The 18,790-nt window shown below is 48.0% G+C and overlaps 8 protein-coding genes across 8 annotated transcripts; 7 read left to right on the top strand and 1 right to left on the bottom strand.

Moving 5' to 3' along the window:
- Positions 1 to 310: 310 nt before the first annotated feature.
- Positions 311 to 1,105, top strand: C7M61_002947 (uncharacterized protein; the record flags this gene model as incomplete). Its single annotated transcript, XM_024858303.1, has 1 exon — positions 311 to 1,105. The coding sequence occupies one exon, from the start codon at positions 311 to 313 to the stop codon at positions 1,103 to 1,105; it is 795 nt and encodes a 264-aa protein (XP_024713709.1).
- Positions 1,106 to 2,127: 1,022 nt separating this feature from the next.
- On the top strand, positions 2,128 to 2,919 carry RPL8B (60S ribosomal protein eL8; the record flags this gene model as incomplete). The annotated part of the gene is made up of 1 exon (XM_024858302.1): positions 2,128 to 2,919. One exon carries the CDS (start codon positions 2,128 to 2,130, stop codon positions 2,917 to 2,919), a length of 792 nt encoding a protein of 263 aa, XP_024713708.1.
- Positions 2,920 to 3,583: 664 nt separating this feature from the next.
- Positions 3,584 to 4,231, top strand: C7M61_002945 (ubiquinol--cytochrome-c reductase subunit 6; the record flags this gene model as incomplete). The annotated part of the gene is made up of 2 exons (XM_024858301.1): positions 3,584 to 3,640; positions 3,818 to 4,231. 2 exons carry the CDS (start codon positions 3,584 to 3,586, stop codon positions 4,229 to 4,231), a joined length of 471 nt encoding a protein of 156 aa, XP_024713707.1.
- Positions 4,232 to 5,664: 1,433 nt separating this feature from the next.
- Positions 5,665 to 6,522, top strand: C7M61_002944 (RNA-binding protein; the record flags this gene model as incomplete). The annotated part of the gene is made up of 1 exon (XM_024858300.1): positions 5,665 to 6,522. One exon carries the CDS (start codon positions 5,665 to 5,667, stop codon positions 6,520 to 6,522), a length of 858 nt encoding a protein of 285 aa, XP_024713706.1.
- Positions 6,523 to 6,706: 184 nt separating this feature from the next.
- On the top strand, positions 6,707 to 7,533 carry C7M61_002943 (60S ribosomal uL2 domain-containing protein; the record flags this gene model as incomplete). The annotated part of the gene is made up of 2 exons (XM_024858299.1): positions 6,707 to 6,710; positions 6,731 to 7,533. 2 exons carry the CDS (start codon positions 6,707 to 6,709, stop codon positions 7,531 to 7,533), a joined length of 807 nt encoding a protein of 268 aa, XP_024713705.1.
- Positions 7,534 to 9,079: 1,546 nt separating this feature from the next.
- On the top strand, positions 9,080 to 13,948 carry C7M61_002942 (uncharacterized protein; the record flags this gene model as incomplete). The annotated part of the gene is made up of 1 exon (XM_024858298.1): positions 9,080 to 13,948. One exon carries the CDS (start codon positions 9,080 to 9,082, stop codon positions 13,946 to 13,948), a length of 4,869 nt encoding a protein of 1,622 aa, XP_024713704.1.
- A 199-nt stretch (positions 13,949 to 14,147) lies between these two features.
- C7M61_002941 (uncharacterized protein) lies at positions 14,148 to 15,696 on the top strand (the record flags this gene model as incomplete). The annotated part of the gene is made up of 2 exons (XM_024858297.1): positions 14,148 to 15,655; positions 15,684 to 15,696. 2 exons carry the CDS (start codon positions 14,148 to 14,150, stop codon positions 15,694 to 15,696), a joined length of 1,521 nt encoding a protein of 506 aa, XP_024713703.1.
- A 62-nt stretch (positions 15,697 to 15,758) lies between these two features.
- C7M61_002940 (uncharacterized protein) lies at positions 15,759 to 18,387 on the bottom strand (the record flags this gene model as incomplete). The annotated part of the gene is made up of 2 exons (XM_024858296.1): positions 15,759 to 16,919; positions 17,329 to 18,387. 2 exons carry the CDS (start codon positions 18,385 to 18,387, stop codon positions 15,759 to 15,761), a joined length of 2,220 nt encoding a protein of 739 aa, XP_024713702.1.
- Positions 18,388 to 18,790: the final 403 nt, after the last annotated feature.

The raw sequence follows: 18,790 nt of genomic DNA, 5'->3' as shown, positions 1-18,790 counted from the left end.
TTTGCGAGCAGAGCAGGAAGAAATTTTTCCAGTGAAGGGCCAAAAAAAGAAGGAAATGTGGAACACCGGCAATCGTCGTCTATCATGCGTCTTCTGGAACTTCCCCTTTTGCTTCCTTTTTTTTTTTTTTCTTTCCTTCTATCTAGGATGATGCCCCGACGTGCGGCACCGCAAACGACGACCCTACAGTTTACCGCGCTGCGCCAATTGCTGGGCCCAAAGTATAAAACCCTCGAGGCGCCGACCTTATTTGACAGCTTTCCCCAGAACTTTAGAAACTCAAAAAAAGTACCAACCAAAATCAAGTGGAATGCTCGCCGTGGCCAGCTCCCTGTCGCTCAACAGCGACTTTTCCGATGACTCCCTCGACAGCATCTTTGACCGTCGTGATCTGGTTTCCAGCATCGACACCGCTTTCTCGGACATCAGTGCTCAGTGCGCCTGCCTGCCAGTATTAACGGCAGCCACGGCACTGGCCCAAAAATCACCAGTGCGGGACCCGCGGGCGGAACTTCTGTACATATTGGCCGCCGCCGAGGATCTTGAAAAACAGGAGAAGGAACGGGCGAAGGAAGAGAAGGTCGAACAAAAAGAGGTTGCCCCAGAACAGGAGTTGCAGACGTTTTCTGCCAGCAATCCGCAGACCCCAACCGAATCGCATAAACCCAAATTTCGCAGCCGGGAGACCCGCGCCAACTCGAGGTTTCTACGGCTCTATGCCCACGACACTGCCGCCCGTGCCCACGGCAGACTTCCTATGCTCAACTCGCCCGAGGAACTTGCGCTTCTTCGAAGAATCCCAGCGCTCCGTCGTTTTGACAAAAACCACGATTTGGCCAGAATCTCGGCGCTTTCGTGTAAGAAGCTCTGGGACGCAGTGGTGTTGCCTCCTCGGGCCGATCCGCTCCCCAAGTCTACGGTGGACAGCTACGCGTACTTGCGTGTGGAAGCCAAGGGCGGGTTGGTGATTGAGCGTGGAAGAAACGGTAGTAAAGTGGTGCCTTGGGCTCCTCACAGAAAATGGGTTCCTCCTGCTGGTCAGATGGGCACCGGACAGTATACCGTGAAAGGATGGGTCCCCTCGAGGCTTGTGCCCAAGGAGTGAATAAGCCATGAAGTGAAACTTTTCACCGCAACTTTGTCTCCGGTGGCTGCAAATGCGAAACATGCATGTAGCCCCAGAGTTCCAACATTGACAGTCTAGTGCGGCGCCGTGTCTCACATTGATACCCTATTTAACCACCAGAGCGTTTGCTCTGAATTTGATAAAACTAGACTCTGGGCCAGTTCCAGAGATGTGATTGCATTTACCCACCGAGCAGTTCTCGAGCGTGCTCGGATGATTAGTAACGAGACAACGATTAATGTATTGGAGATTTGTAGAGAAGTAGAGGAGAGGAGGTGCCGTCGAGGGAGGTATGTTCCTCGAAATGCAGTTTTAAGTAGGGCAGGGCCTATCGGGATTATGTTGTCGTGTGACATTAGGCGAGATACGTATGGTGAGGTATTTATGTGGGAGACTTACTTCTGAGGCTTTATCTGAAACGGAACCTGGACGGTGAAATAGCCGATCTTCGTTTAAAGAAATCGGATCATTATCTTCTGTATATCAGATCATTATATTTTGTCTTTTTTGAGGTAGCCTGCTTCAATCACTGACTTTTACGCCACACCTTCAAGATGCTGTATCTTGATTTGCTGACGACAACAATCGAGACAATTCCAGCACAATGCCCTAAATGAAACAGTTTGCTAATTCTACAAGGCTTCAGTAAGTGGCCACTGCCTTCTTGTGCTTGACAACTACCTTTGTATTAGAGTCTCGTGAGACTTCAACACGCATACCATTATCTGAAGAAGAGAATTCACGTGAGAAAAGTAGAAGAGGACACTTTGAAAAATCAACTAAAAAACATCAACATCTTTCGATAAGACGCCCTAACTCTGAATATATCCTCCACTACTTAGACGGTGCGACAGTCACAACACACACGTGACCTACAACCACCACCTAGCGATGCGGTTGCCAGCTTATACGCAGACCGTGCTTCCCGCACCCGTGCACCACATAGTGAGGACCCACGAAAAATTCTATCAAAAAAGTTGCATCCTCCATCAACCACAGACATGGCTCCAGGAAAGAAAGTCGCTCCCCTCCCTTTGGCCGCCAAGGCCCAGGCTGCTGAGCCAAAGCAGGCCAACCCTTTGATTGAGACCAGAAAGAGAAACTACGGTATCGGTCAGGACATCCAGCCAAAGAGAAACTTGTCCAGATTCGTCAAGTGGCCCCAGTACGTCAGATTGCAGAGACAGAAGAAGATCTTGTCCATGAGATTGAAGGTCCCTCCTGCCATTGCTCAGTTCCAGAACGTCTTGGACAAGAACACCGCTGCCCAGACTTTCAAGCTCTTCAACAAGTACAGACCTGAGACTGCTGCTGACAAGAAGGAGAGATTGACCAAGGAGGCTGCTGCCATTGCTGAGGGCAAGAAGGCTCACGATGTTTCCCCTAAGCCAGTTGTCGTCAAGTACGGTTTGAACCACGTTGTTTCTCTTATCGAGAACAAGAAGGCCAAGTTGGTTTTGATTGCCAACGACGTCGACCCTATTGAGTTGGTCATCTTCTTGCCAGCTTTGTGCAGAAAGATGGGTGTCCCTTACGCCATTGTCAAGGGTAAGGCTAGATTGGGTACCTTGGTCCACAAGAAGACCTCTTCTGTCGCTGCTTTGACCGAGGTCTCTGCTGAGGACGAGGCTGAGTTGTCCAAGTTGGTGTCTACCATCAACGCTAACTTCATTGAGAAGTACGAGGAGCACAGAAAGCACTGGGGTGGTGGTATCATGGGCAAGAAGCACAACGACAAGGCCGCTAAGAAGGCTAAGGCTTTGGAAGTTGCCCAGGCCTCCGGTCAAGCTTAAGTCATGTATAGTTAATCAGGGCTCCGCCCGTTGGACGAGAGTTGTAGGATTTGTGCGTTGTAGCGAGGAAGGTGTGGAAAGCGTGGATTTAGAAGTGTAAGATGGATAGACTGAAAATTATGAAAAATGTGGATACCTATTCTTCAATGAACTGATATTTGGATAGAATAATAACTTCAAAGTTAGAGGTGAAAGCCCCTCGCTCGAAAGGGTCTCATGAAAGGGTCTCGCTTGATTCAGCCGGTTCCACCGGTATCATTCTACCCTGTATCTGGCTCGATATTACTATACCTGCGTTCTCAGTATTGCCTAGCGTTGCCATAGTATGCACATACAGCGCCACCCAATCCGCCAAAACAACCTAATTTTCAAAATATACAACAATTGTGATTCTAATCACTATTAAACAAATCTTTCTAGTCGGAAGGGCCTCCCTCCAGGTCGGCTTCTTCACATCCGACGGGCCATTGGATCGAAAGACCCGTGCACCAGCGCCTGTATAGCGGTGTCCCAGATTGACCAATCGCTAGGCTCATGATTTGCAACCTTCGCACCATCCAATTTCCAAAAAAACAGCCTTCACCAAGACACCTTCATAAAACCAGGTTCCCCACACCCAGAGGCACTTCCCATTTACAAAGCTGCCCAGGTTCCCTAGTATAGAATGTCGTTTTTCAGAGACTTGATCGAGCAGGCCTTCCCTGTGGCCTATGCTGCCGAGGTATGTTGAAGCATCGAAGATTCAAGACAAGCAAGGCGAGGCAGATGTCCTACGATCCGCCGTTAGCAAGATAGAATGACCTAGTTTAGAGACCTGAAATATTCTGTTTAATCAGCTCTTCCGCCACCCGCTTTCCCGAATCTTTATCCAATCTATAAACCATTTACTAACCGATAGCCCGAGGAAGAGGTGCCTGTTGACGCCGAGGAGGAGTCCCAGGAGGAGTCCCAGGAAGAGACCCAAGAAGAAGACGCCGGCGAGGCTGCCGAGGATGCCGCTGAGGAGGCTCCAGAGTCTGACGATGCCGAGGAAGAGGAGGATGAAGATGAGGACGAAGATGAGGACGACGAGGATGACGAGGAGGAGGTGACCGACCCCTTCGACGATCTCCGTGAAGAGTGTGCTAAGACCGCCTCGTGTGTGCCATACGTGCACCACTTTGACCACTGTGTGGAGAGAGTGCAGAAGGAGCAAGAGGAGGAGGACTACGCCCACAAACACTACAAGGAGGACTGTGTTGAGGAGTTTTTCCACTTGCAGCATTGCATCAACGACTGCGCTGCTCCTAGGTTGTTCTACAAGTTGAAGTAGGCGCCCATCAAAATCCACTGCATGTATTCCTCATTCACTCGACATCGCCACACCGGCATTACAAATAGAAACGCTATCGTCATGGAGAAGTGTAGAACGTAGAGGGTAGATTGTGCATTTGAGATTTGACCGGAAGTGGCGGTACATTGATGGGATATGCCTATGTTCAAGCCAAACGGCAGGCAAGACGCATGTCATTTGGAGCAACCATGAAAAGTTGGTTTGGCAGTTGTGATGAATGGGTGACTATTCAAGTCATTATTCGATGAAAATGAGAGATAGAGCTACGTCGATTCAACCTCAGATCGAAGAGAGTCATCAATTATTGATTGAAGCCTCATTTTCATGCTACCTCAAGGAACACAATGTGCATTGAATGTGATCTTACCGAGAGAGCCCCTTATGGCAGGCTTTTAGCTCTATAAATATTTCAATTCCAATAGTCCGCAGAAATCACCTTGAAACTTCGACTCAGATAATACCGAAGTGTGGCTAACAATATTCGAATTTCGTTACCAGTAATACGCTCATAGCCCAAAGAATGGAATATTTCCCAGTTATTTAGCAGAATTGAGCGTGAGAGAGATGGAGTCATAAGAGTTAAAGTATACATCGTCGTTACTTGTAGTGTCTTCTTTCACAACAATTGCACCAACACTATGTATAGACTGCTTAAAGCAGCATTTAGAAAACTCGTCGCTCAAACTTATATTTTCAGATCAGTTAAACTATCTTCCTTCGACGATGCCTCATAAAGGCTAGTTGACGTTTTTTGGTGATTGTAGTATCTACACCCATCTTAATCAGCACTAACATCTCGCTTGCAGATCTCATTTGCAACCATTCTAGGGGAATACCTACTAACTGCGAAAAGACCAACAGGGTGCACTAATTTCCATAAATAACCAGAACGATCAAAGAGCTCGTATTTGTCATACTCGACATCTTTTTTGTCTTTTGGCCACACAACCGACTAATTATACTCTCTCGTCGTCTATTGGTCGAATTTCCAATGCTCGTGACAATTAACTACTGCTCGTGACATGAAACACATGCTGCCAAAAGCTACTTGCAAAGCCATTGAGCCTATAGAAACATGCAAATTTCAAGAAACCCTCAATATTCAATCACAAACTCTCTTTCTAATTATATCTATCAGTATACTTTGTGTCCCCTGTTCAGACAACTTGGCCAACATGGACCGCCTGATACAACCTGCATAGACCATATGGACCTATCCCCTACAAACCACCACCCAAGGCCAAAATAAAAGAAAGCAACCAAATAGTAGAAATACTCAAAACCAATTGACCTCATACCGTCCACTCAATTATCCATAAAAACGCAGGTGTGGCTCTTCCACAACGGTAACTGCTGGCTAGTCCAACAAGGTATGCAGGCCCGCAAGCCGAAATCAACACGCAACTACTACCATGTCCAAGCCAATCATTGAAGAAAGACTCTACATCGGAAACATCGACTACTCAGTCACGGAAGATGATCTCCGGGCGTACTACGAAGGCTTGCTGGTCGAGCAGGTGGAGCTCCCCACCAAGACACTCTTCAAACACCTGAAGACCAAAAAGCCCATAATCAGAACGCTAGGGTTCGGATTTGTCCAGTTCGCTTCGAAGGACGAGGCCGACCAGGCTTTGGAGAAGACTGACGGCAAGGAGATCAAAGGCAGGACGGTTTTCGCCAAAAAGGCGCATCCTCCACCAACCGAGGAAGAGAGGAAAGAGAGAGCCGAGGACTGGAAGAAGTTCAAGCAGGAGAGAAAGGCCAGAAGAGAAGGTGTGAAGCCAGAGGCTGCTGCCGAGAAGAAGGCCGATAAGCCAGCTGAGGCTGCTCCTTCCAATGGTCCTCGTAAGAAGAAGCAGGATACGAACAAGACGCCTCAGGGTGTGCCTTCGGAGGACACTGTTTTCGTGACAAACTTGGACTTCAAGGCCACTTCCGAACTGTTACATGAGACGTTCGAGCCATTGAACCCCAAGTGGGTCCATGTGCCACCAAAGAGAGTGCCTCGTTACCTTCTTAAACAAATCAAGCAGAACCACAAGCCATTGTACAACAGAGGCATTGCTTTTGTTAAGTTCTCGGATCACGAGTCTCAGCAGCGTGCCATTGCTGAGTTCAATGGCACTGAAGTCAACGGGAGACAGATAATCGTGGAGGCTGCTGTGAACAGACCTGAGTCTGAGGAGCCAGAGGAGGCCAAGGAGGCCGAGGAGACTGCCACGGGTAACGAGGCTGTTGAGGAGGCTGCTGCCCTTGAGGAGGCTGCCTAAGCACACTCGAGAAGCCCCAATGGCTGCAAAAAAATAGCTTATCATGGGTATAGTTGTATCCTAGGGCCGAGCCCTGGACAAATGCACGTGATGCACAGTATCAACACACGTGATACAGATCACGTGCTGAAACTCACAAACCACATCTACAGTGAGGTTAAAAAAACTAGTATAGTAACCAACCATGGGTATGTAGGTCCCCCACGAGGCCGCAACAATCCGTTTTTGTATCATAATGCTAACTCCACAGGTAGAGTCATTCGTAACCAGAGAAAGGGTGCTGGATCCATCTTCACCGCTCACACCAGATTGAGAAAAGGTGCTGCCAAGTTGAGAACCTTGGACTACGCTGAACGTCACGGTTACATTCGTGGTGTTGTCAAGTCTATCATTCACGACTCCGGAAGAGGTGCTCCTCTTGCCAAGGTCGTTTTCAGAGACCCATACAGATACAAGTTGAGAGAGGAGACTTTCGTTGCCAACGAGGGTCTTTACACCGGTCAGTTCATTTACTGTGGTAAGAAGGCCTCTTTGAACGTCGGTAACGTGTTGCCTTTGGGCTCTTGTCCTGAGGGTACCATCGTCTCCAACGTTGAGGAGAAGGTTGGTGACAGAGGTGCCTTGGGTAGAACCTCTGGTAACTACGTCATCATCATTGGCCACAACCACGACGAGGGCAAGACCAGAGTCAAGTTGCCATCTGGTGCCAAGAAGATCATCAACTCTGACGCCAGAGGTGTCATTGGTGTTGTTGCCGGTGGTGGTAGAATCGACAAGCCATTGTTGAAGGCCGGTAGAGCTTTCCACAAGTACAAGGCCAAGAGAAACTCGTGGCCTAGAACCAGAGGTGTGGCCATGAACCCAGTTGATCACCCTCACGGTGGTGGTAACCACCAGCACATTGGTAAGGCTTCTACCATCTCCAGAGGTGCCGTTCCAGGTCAGAAGGCTGGTTTGATTGCCGCCAGAAGAACCGGTTTGTTGAGAGGTACCCAGAAGACCCAGGATTAAATAGCATAATGGCATGTGCCTGGACTGTCCAGGAAAAGGAAGAGCTGAATGTAGGAGGGAAGCCAGGGGCTAGTAATTACTCATATCTCAGTGACATGCGAGATAACGGTATGGTGAGTAATGCCACAATTTAGGTTTACGTTTTGTGAGACGTAGTAAATTGCTCATCGCAGGATCTCAAGCCATCGGTTCAAGCTTCTAGAGCCTAAGTGTCGGCTAAGTTGCGTAGACGAAGCAAGCCACAAAGTTTCACTCAGTTGCTTTAGAATTTACTATTTTCAAAAGGGAGAATTCAAAGTTTTTGTAGTCGACAAGTTGGAAACTGATAACGGAAACCTTCTTACCCTCCTGAAAAGCGCTATCATAGATAGAGGTTCCTGGCGCTGGTGCATGCACCTGCCGATTTGCAACCGATAACCGATCGACACTAAAACGCCGTCTCTTCCTCCCCAAACAAAATCAGCAAACCAACACGATCATTTAATTTCTTCAATTTTAATAAAATAAATTCTTTTTTTTTTCCTAAATCCAACATTTTATGCTAAATCTTCGGGCTCCTCCACTGCTGGATCCGGGTATCCAGGGCCCTGGCGCGCTGCGGCTGAGGCACTTTCGGGTCCGTCTACCGCGGAATCCGGCTGGGGACTCCGTTTGCAGCCAGCGATAAAAGGCGAATTTGAGGGTCGAGGAAATCCAAAAACCAAAGGGTGACGTCATTCGCCCGAAACTGACCAATCAGATCGCTCCACTCTCGAAAATCCCCTCCATTCTGTGTTGGCCTTCCCGCCAGCTGGTGCCGTTCGCAGCGAGGGTTTGCCACCACGCCGCAGCCTCAGGCGAGTGGCTGCAAACGGTCCGCTTAAGCCACGAAAGGCATTTTGATGCGTGGAATTGGAATTTCAATCGGGAAGTTCAACTTCAGGAAATGACGAAAAGTGAGAAACTTACTTAATTGACGAATGCTTTTAGTGACGGTGGGGGTGCCCTGGTGGGGTGCCACTCGATCCTGCGATGCCGCTCGGGCCTATTTTTCAGCCAACCTAGAATGCCCATCTTCAATCAAATCACCTTCGCCGTAAGCCCTCCCTTCTCTTTATACCGTATTTTCTCTCGATTCCCCGTAAAGGCCAAATCGTGAATAGCCTGCCCCGCGTCCCAATCGGGCCTTTGACTCATCCAACTGGGCTTATCACAATGACGAACGCAACAAGCACGGTGACAATTGGAAACGAAGAAACCGAAACCGACAAGGCCTGAGCAGCCAATTGAGCGTTTTCGGAAGTGTGACTCACTTGCTCCTCAGCCGAGTCGGCCTCCACTGGCTGCAAACGACTGTACCATGCGACCAGCAATTCCACCACCTTTTAAAACCGTCTCTCCTCAGAATCATTTAATCTGAAAAGAACAAAAAGCGGGAGCATCTTCATCATCAAACACCCCCTCTTCATCACTTTTTGTTTAAAAGTCCACCTTACTAGATCCCCCACCTGCCCCATATATAGAGCCTCCCGCGCAACTGGCTTTTTTCATCACCACCACCATCGCCATGTCTTGTCTACTATGGGACTACGACGACGTCCCACGGTGTGCCCGGACGGAGATAACTGCGTTGCTTCCGCTTGCCGTGGCCGCCGTGTCTTTGGCTTGGTTGCTTTTGAAAGCCGTTTTTGGCTATGCTAAACCGGTCCAGTTGGATGAGACGAGACCGCTTTTGGCGAACCCCGATGCCTACGGTGCCGTGGAGTCTTCCCAAACAAACAATGCTCCTGAAGTTTCCTTGCGTGAACGCCACTTTGACATGATGCGTTTGCCCAACACCAACGACGACGGAACGCCTCATGGCCAGTCTGTGGAACAACCCAAGTCCTTGGGCGATAGGGCCCGTCTTTCCATGGAATTCGTGCTTGTGGCCGTGGAGCTCTTCATGGCGATCATCACTTTTTTCGTCAGAGCATTTTCCAAAGAGTGGAAGGACCAGTTGGTCCAGATTGCCTTGGTGGCTCACTGGGGCTACGCATTTGCCTTGGTGGCCGTCAGAATCGTCAACATGAAGAAACAGAAGGTCGCCTTGCCCTCCTTGTGGGCACACCTGACCGCATTGTACCTTTTCCACGTTCTTTCAGCTACTGTTTTCTTCCGTTCTGCCTTGATCGGCCATGTCAAGCACAAGGCTGTGGCCTACTACTACGAGGCCGACTTTGCCATTACCTTGGTGCTTGTGTTCCTCGCCGTGACTTGCAGTGTGGGCGACCAGCCCGCCAGCATCTACGTGACCTCCGACGGCGCCACTCCTTCTCCGGAAAATTTGGCGTCGCTTTGGTCCTTTTCGACCTACTCCTGGATCGACAAGATGATCTGGAGAGCCCGCAAGTCCGCCTTGACTATGGGCGATATCTGGGGCTTGAGAGAGGACGACTACGCTTTGCATGTGCTCAAGGTGTTCGACTCCACGAAGCTGACTGCCAGATTCACCATCAAGCTTTTCTCCCACTTCAAGTGGTTGTTTGCTCTCCAGGGCTTCTGGGCCTTGTGTGAGTCTGTGTTGATTTTCCTCCCCACCATCTTGTTGAAGAAGGTCTTGGAGTACGTTGAAGATCCATCCACCACCACTCGTAGCATGGCATGGTGCCTTGTGTTGCTCATGCCCATCACCAAATTGATTGACTCGCTTTGCTCAGGTTTCTCCTTGTTCATTGGCAGACGTGTCTGCGTGAGAATGAGAGCTATCATCATTGGAGAGGTCTACGCCAAGGCCTTGAGAAGAAAGATCTCCATCAAGGACGTCAGTGACGACGAGCCTTCCGAAGAACAAAAATCTGTCGATTCCGACAAGAAGAAAGACGAAAGCTCTGGAACCTCCGAATTGGGTGCCATTATCAACTTGATGGCTATTGATGCTTTCAAGGTTTCTGAGGTCTGTGGTTACTTGCACTTCTTTGTTGGTGGCACCCTCATGCTTGTGGTCTGTACTGTGCTCTTGTACAACTTGTTGGGCTGGAGTGCTTTGGCTGGTTCCGCTGCCATTCTTGTCTTTTTGCCCATCAACTACAAGCTTTCGTTGTGGACCGGTGAGGCCCAGAAGACCATGTTGGCCACTACCGATAAGAGAATCCAGAAGATGAACGAGACTTTCTCCAGTATCAGAATCATCAAGTTCTTCGCCTGGGAGAACAACTTCTTTGCCAACATCATGAACATCAGACACGACGAGCTCTACTACCTTAAGTTGAGATCGATCTTGTGGGGACTCCAGAGTTTCAACTGGTTTGCCATCCCAACCATCATTACTGTCATTTCCTTCTACTGCTACACCATGATCGAGGGTAAGCCTTTGACTGCGCCAATTGCTTTCACTGCCTTGTCCTTCTTCACTCTTTTGAGAGCCCCTCTTGATCAGTTGGCTGACATGACCGCCATTGTCATCCAGTCCAAGGTGTCCCTTGACAGAGTCAGCGACTTTTTGGAGGAAGATGAAACCTCCAAATACGAGCAATTGGGCCAAAAGCGTACCGAGAACTCTCCAATTATCGGTTTTGAAGATGCCTCTTTCTCGTGGAACTCCTCCTCCGACGCTGACTTCAAATTGAGAAACTTAAATGTCGCTTTCAAACCAGGTAAATTGAATGTTGTCATTGGACCTACTGGTGCCGGTAAGACCTCCTTGCTCATGGCCCTTTTGGGTGAAATGGAGCTCTTGAACGGTAAGGTCTTCTTGCCTGGCATTATTCCAAGAGACGAATTAGTGATTGACCCAAGTTCTGGTTTCACTGAATCTGTTGCCTACTGTTCCCAATCTGCCTGGTTGCTCAACGACACCATCAGAAACAACATTATCTTTTCCCAACCATACATTCCTGAGCGTTACGACAGAGTCGTTGAGGCTTGTGGTTTGTCTCGTGATTTGCAGATTCTTCCTGCTGGAGACAAGACGGAAATTGGCGAGAAGGGTATTGCCTTGTCTGGTGGCCAGAAACAGCGTATCTCTTTGGCCAGAGCCTTATACTCCAACTCTAGACACATCTTGTTGGATGACTGTTTGTCGGCTGTGGATTCCCACACCGCTCTCTGGATTTACGAGAACTGTATTTCCGGTCCTTTGATGTTGAACAGAACATGCATTTTGATTTCCCACAACGTCGCCTTGACTGTGCAAAAGGCCGATTGGGTTGTTGTCATGGAAGACGGTAAGGTCAAGGTTCAGGGTAGCGCCGATGAATTATTGGACGGTGGCCATCTTGGTGACGACGAATTGGTTAAGTCATCTGTCATGAACTCTCGTAACCAGTCCAGCACCAACTTGCAATCCTTGGACTCCAAGAACTCCGAGATGAAGTCGAAGGCTGCTATCATCGAAAGCAAGTTGAAGAACTTGGCTGGAGACGAAGAGCAACAACCAGAGGCTGTTCGTACTGACGGTAAGTTGATCGAGGAGGAAGAAAAGGCTGAAGGTGTTGTGGGTCTTGACGTTTACGCTGGGTACATCAAGGAATTCGGTGGCTGGCCAACCTGGTCCATCATTATCTTCACTTATGGCTTCACTCAGCTTGTTTACATTGGTCAGTCTTGGTGGTTGAAGAAGTGGGCTCTGGACACTCCTGAAACGATTGCCAAGGTCATGAACGTTGTTGGTATCACCAGCGAGTCTATGCCTGGTGTGGTCAAGAGTGTTATCAACAACACCAACTTGGCCATCGCTTCGCTTTCTTCTGCTTATACCCAGGCTTCTGACGCTGTTACCGTTTTCAAAGTCAACCATCCTGTTCAGTACTACATTATCTGGTACGCTTTGATCGGTTTGGGTTACTCTGTCTTGGCTACCATTCGTGTGTTTGTGTCCTTCTTCGCTGGTATCAGAGCCTCGAACAGAATCTTCAAGCGTGTGTTGACGAGAATCTTGAGCGCCAAGTTGGGCTTCTTTGACAAGACGCCTCTTGGTCGTATTATGAACAGATTCTCCAAGGACATTGAAGCCGTTGACCAGGAGTTGACGCCATTTGGTGAGGCTACCTTCGCTTGTCTCGTTTCGTGTGTTTCCATCTTCATCCTCATCACTGTCATCACTCCAGGTTTCTTGTTCTTTGCAGTCATCATTTCCTACTTGTACTACTTGGTTGGTTCGTTCTACATCACGCTTTCGAGAGAGTTGAAGAGATTTGATTCGATCACCAAGTCGCCAATTCACCAGCACTTTTCCGAGTCTTTGACCGGTGTTGCTACAATCAGAGCCTACGGTGTCGAGTCTCGTTTCATGAGACAGAACTTGGCTGCCATTGACGAGAACAACAGACCTTTCTTCTACATGTGGGTCGCCAACAGATGGTTGTCCTTGCGTGTTGATGCCGTTGGTTCGCTTGTGATGTTGTTTGCTGGTGTTTTCGTCATTTTGTCTATCGGCAGAATCGATGCCGGTTTGGCTGGTTTGTCTTTGTCCTATGCCATCTCCTTCTCCGAAAATGCCTTGTGGATCGTTCGTCTTTATGCAAACGTGGAGATGAACATGAATTCCGTTGAGCGTTTGCAAGAGTTCATGAAGGTGGACCAGGAACCTCCAAGTGAGATTCCTGAGACCGAGCCTAAGCCAGACTGGCCTAGCAGAGGTGAGATCGAGGTCAAGGATGTCTCTTTGAGATATGCTCCTCACTTGCCTAGAGTCATCAAGAACGTCACCTTCCATGTCGAGCCATCCAACAAGATTGGTGTCGTGGGCCGCACAGGAGCTGGTAAGTCGACAATTATCACAGCATTCTTCAGGTTCTTGGACCCGGAGACCGGCTACATCAAGATCGATGATGTGGACATTTGCAGCATTGGCTTGCGTAATTTGAGACAGGCCATCACTATCATTCCGCAGGACCCTACCCTTTTCACGGGTACCATTCGCTCCAACTTGGATCCATTTGACCAGTACACTGACGAGCAGATTTTCGAGGCCTTGAAGAGAGTCAACTTGATTGGCCGTGAAGAAAGAGCCAGGGATGTGGACAGTTCTCAGGAGAACAAGAACAAGTTCTTGGACTTGACCAATGCCGTTTCCGAAGGTGGAAGCAACTTGTCCCAGGGTCAAAGACAGTTGATGTGTCTTGCTAGATCTTTGTTGAAGAGTCCAAAGGTGATTCTTTTGGACGAGGCAACGGCTTCCATCGACTACCAGTCGGATGCTATGATTCAGCAGACCATCAGAGAGGAGTTCGCTGGCTCGACCATTCTCACCATTGCACACAGATTGAGATCGATCATAGACTACGATAAAATTTTGGTGATGGATGCCGGTAAGGTTGTTGAATATGACGACCCATACGCCTTGATCGCCAATAAGGAGACCTTGTTCTACAGCATGTGTGAGAACAGTGGAGAGCTCGATGTTCTCACGAAACTCGCCAAGGAGTCTTTCGTCAGCAGAAAGAACAAGAAGTGAAGCATAGCATGATGTCTTCCCCAGCATGGTTATTTATTCATTGTACGTTTTCAAAAAAAAAAAAAAAAAAATCAAAAAAATAAAAAATCAAAAAACACGCACGTAGTTTTGCAGCCATCAACCTGCACCCTGGAGAGAAGCTTATCAAGATAGCGTGCCTCGACAATAAGCCGCAGATTTGAACCACAGTTCATCCCTCATGTTTCTGCAAAGGCAACACAATTATGTTGCTGTAGCAGGCAATGAGGATATTGAAGAAGATGAACGTTCAACTTCTTTGGACATTCTTCCCACAGAGGCCAACTTCCTTCCTCAGTTAGAGGAGGTGCCTCAAGGACGCCATTTGGGCCTCTTTTCCACAATCGTGCTTTTCGTGAGTCGAATATTGGGTTCAGGATTTTTGGCAATTTCAAGCGGAATGTATAATGATTGTGGAAGATCGCCATTCTTCTTCTTTCTTTCGTGGATAATTGCATGTGGGGCGGCTTTCGCTGGACTTTATGTGTACTTGGAGCTCGGCCTGTTTATTCCTCGAAGCGGAGGAACAAAAGCTTTTTTCGAGGTCATTTACGATAGACCTTATATGCTTGCTAGCGTGGTTATCTCCCTATACTCGGTCATGTACGGATTCACCATCCTGAACATATTGGTCTTTGGGGAGTACTTCTTGCATGCACTTGGGATCGAAACCACAGATTGGAACATAAGGATCGTCGGACTCACGTTGCTTTATATGACCTGCGCCTTCCATGGAATCAGCGTCCACCACGGAGTTCGTGTTCAGAACTTCATTGGAGCTCTCAAGTTGATCTTGGCTGCATTGATCGTGCTCACTGGCTTATGGGTAAGCGTCTTTCCCCTGAAGATCACAGGCATTGAATCACAATTGCATGCTCACGAGTTCTTTCCGCCAAAAAGCGAAATCACATTGGGCTCCTTCGCTAGTGCAATCATCAAAGGCACCTTCGCATGTGCCGGGTGGAACACGATCCATACCGTCACCAATGAAATCAAAAACCCTATACATACCCTCAAGATAGCAGGACCTGTCTCATTGCTCATAATCACAGTCACATATATCTTTATCAACATTGCATACGTGGTGGTTATTCCTGACAAGGAAATTCTGGAGAGCGGACAGCTTATCGGGTCAATTCTCTTTGAGAAGATCTTCGGTTACAGAATAGGCAGACAGTTCTTGACAATCGCCTCCGCTGTTTGCACGGCAGGAAATGTCTTTGTGGTGTTGTACACGATATCTCGAGTAAGTCAAGAGGTCTTCAGAGAAGGCTTTTTGCCGCTCTCAAAATTCATGTCGTCCAACTGGCCTGGTGATGCTCCACTTCCAACCTTGGTTCTCAGTTGCGCTCTCTCAACCATCGTGGTCTTGGGATCACCCCATGGAGATGTATACAATTACATCGTCTCCCTTGAAAGTTATCCTCAACAATTATTCGTGGCACTCTGTGCTGTCGGTATTTTTGTCATGAGAAGGAGGCATCCCGAATTCGAGCCCTCCATCCGCTCACCTATCATCGGCACTATTTTGGTGATACTCCTCTCATCATACCTTATAGTTATGCCACTCACTGATAAGAACCCCAATCCAAAAGGAATGGAGAAGTGGCCTCCATACCCTTATGTCGGTTTATTCAGCTTGCTTCTCGCTGCGCTATACTGGCTCTGTATGTTCAAAATTGGACCCAAGTACTTTCATTACCAAATCAGCGCAGAGAAGGTCAAATTAAGTGACGGTTTGGTCATAACTCAGTGGAACAAATTTCCTATCTAATTTATAGACACAATAGACTCATTGCTGCATCTTATCGCCGACCAACTTATCAACACGCTTGACAAACGCCTTGAACGAGCTACTTTTCAACTTTTGAGCGATCTTGAGTCTAAGAGACATGTCGTCTAACTCCTCAATTCCATCTTCATCCTTTAATGCATCCTCTAGTGCCTTGCTGAGAAGGTTATCCATTTTACTTCCCCTTCGAGTCTTCTTTCTGGCATTCTCTTCAGCGGGTATTTCGAAAGGTATATCCTCAATTGCATTGCGCAAATCCTTCTCTGTTATCAGTGGGATACCTGGCTTAGACATACTGACATCAGACTGCAGCTCTGATTTAACAGGGTTTAGTATCGAGAAACAGCTGTTGTCAAACCTTTGAGTCAGTTGTGACAAGAATGAGTCGTCAGGGCGGGCAGAGGTCTGTGAGGGCTGGCTCAATATATTTGAAATTGACCTGTTCATACCAGGCGGCACAGCCGGTTCAAAAATTTGGGAGTGTTGGGCCTCCTTGTTTCCTCGAAAAGCTACAGTTTGTTCTGCTGTATACTGGCTGGGATTTGGCGAGATCATGCCCGTGACCTCGTTCTGAAGACCCTGAGCTGCATTGACAAGAAGATTGAGTGAATGGGTGAAGTTACTGGCTGCAACCGAGGGACTCACCATGTTGGCCAGTGGCTGAGGAGAGTTGACCTGCCAATTGACATGCAGCAGTTGATTGGGCTGGTCGGCATTCTGAGAAAAAGATTGTGAGGGCCTGATCAGTGGAATATCAGGAGCGGCCTGAGAGGGCGCAAAGGGCTGGGATGCTCGAGCAGTCTGGGAACCCTGAAGTTCCAGATCCTTAGAGTTTGGCCGCACCTGGGAAAAAGACTCTTTTTGGGAAAGAAGGTCATTTCCAGTATCAGCAATGTCAACTCTAGGCTGCTCTGGTCTCCTCTGGCTCTGCAGTCCAGCCACCTCCTGTGACATCAGAAGCTGGTCTTCCAAGGAGCGTTGCACGACAACATTGAGGCCCAACCATAATTTGATCTTTTGAACAAAATGGTTGAAATGGCCAGCAGAATCAAATGTGATCTGGACGCGTTTCTTCAAGGTATCACCATCAGAAATCTTGAGCCCTACGATGGGTTCCTTGGTGAGAAACTTTACATTTGTCTCATTGATGTGAGACGTATCCTGGAATTAGAGGTTACAATATTAATAAAAGGGTGGTTCATACAATTGGTTTTCCTTGGGAGACGATCATCAAAGTGACCCCAGAGGAACCATAGGAACATCTTAGCTTGAGGCCCAGACGGTAGTGGGTCCAATCCTTGTTGGGGACAGTAAGTTGGGAAGCACGTGTAATTAGAAAATCAGTAGATTCATGCATGGATTAGAAAAAAAAAAGTTCGTTTCAGGTCAAGGGGGGAGGATCGGCCTCTTTATATGCTTGGTCCAAATCACCTGCACAGAATGATTTGCAGCCAATGCACTGCGGTCCCTTTCTACAGCAATGAGTCTATGATAGATTATTATTCCCGGAAATACCGCCCTTATGTACATGGTGCTCTTAAGCTTCCAACAGTTGATCGGAAGCAAAAACAGCGTCTAATCTCTTGAGTGTCATCTGATATAGTAAAAGCATAATAGAGCTCTGGATACCCGTCCAGATGAAACGGGGCCCCACTCCAGAAAACATGCCGTAAATGCCCTCGTTCTTGTAAATCGAATGCAATGCCTTGACCGTCGAAAACTTGTGCAATAGTTGTGAGAAAGCGCCTCCAGTAGATGCAAAATGTGGGGCATGTGCACCTGCTGTCGACGTTGTGGCCGTTTGAATTCTGGTTTTAATGACGTCCAACGGTGTCGTAAGCACACCAGCTAAACCACCTGCGGCGGCACCAGTTCCAAGCTCGAGGGTAAAAGGCAAATCGTGATTGGAGTCATTATAGATGATTGCCCACTGGCGGAATCGCTCGTAGAATGCAAATTGTAAAGCACTAAAAGGCAAGTCTCGCAAAAGAGTCTCTTTATATCCGTATGCCAAAGCTGACGTGCCTTCAGTTTTAGAGATCAGCCTGACGGCATCTCGGAGGTTTCTATAATTATAGCCGCAACCTTTTGTGTAAGGGTTGTTGAAGCGGCCTTGTAACTGTAACCTTGTTTTGAGCACTTCCGATGGAACGTAGAATACACTCAGGGCCAAGTCACCCAATATACCGGCGATGAAATACGACACGGTATCATTCATATGTAAGTTGTTGATCATGAAACGTTTTGAGTACTCGTAAGTTCCAAAAAATGTAGCCGTGGACGGAAAAGACCCCAATATTGCCGGAGTGTAACCGCCATAGAGGCCTCTAAAAAAGCCTTCTTGACGGAAAATTGTGATATAGGCCGGCACCATGTTCTTGTACCTTGGGTTCCACAGCAATCCTTGTTGCCTGGTCTTGACGGTGTCCAACGAGTGCATCGCCGAATCGCCGATGGCACCTCCAAAACCACCTGCTAACATGCAACTTAATATTGGCGAGTACGTGCCTGGTTCGGGATCTGCCGGAGGCTGTGATTCAGGTACTTTTGCCTTTTCATGATGCGTATGGTGGTCCCGATGGGGCTGAAACGGCGTCGGTATGGCGGACGTTGTCAACGATTGTGACATTTATGTGATGAAATATGCGGAGGAATAAATAGCTGCTGCTTGGAAATTTATGGTTCTCATGCGTGTGACGAGGAGATGAAAGGCAGTCGCCGTCTAGGCGGATAATAGCGAGAAAAGCCTGAAGTCTATGACAAGGCCCAGTGAGTATCAACAGTTAAGCGAGTGAAGATTTTCGAAGCCGACACCCGTACACCCAACCGAAAGATCAACGGTCACAACGAAGCCAGGACAATTTTCTTTTTAGTCTGAAAGCTTCTAAGGATGGTACCAACCAAATAGTTTGCTCACCAATCAATAACGGATGCTGGCTTCGTTGGGTGACGAGAAAATCAAGTCTGATTGGTGATCACTCTCATGAGCCTGTGATTGGCGCGTTTGGTGTTAGACAATGAGAAGTAAGCAT

The sequence above is a fragment of the Candidozyma pseudohaemuli genome (assembly GCF_003013735.1).
Source record: "Candidozyma pseudohaemuli strain B12108 chromosome Unknown scaffold00006, whole genome shotgun sequence".
In the NCBI taxonomy this organism is placed as follows: Eukaryota; Fungi; Ascomycota; class Pichiomycetes; order Serinales; family Metschnikowiaceae; genus Candidozyma; species Candidozyma pseudohaemuli.
The sequence above is the reverse complement of the archived record's forward strand: the minus strand, read 5'-3'. Positions and strand labels throughout refer to the sequence as shown.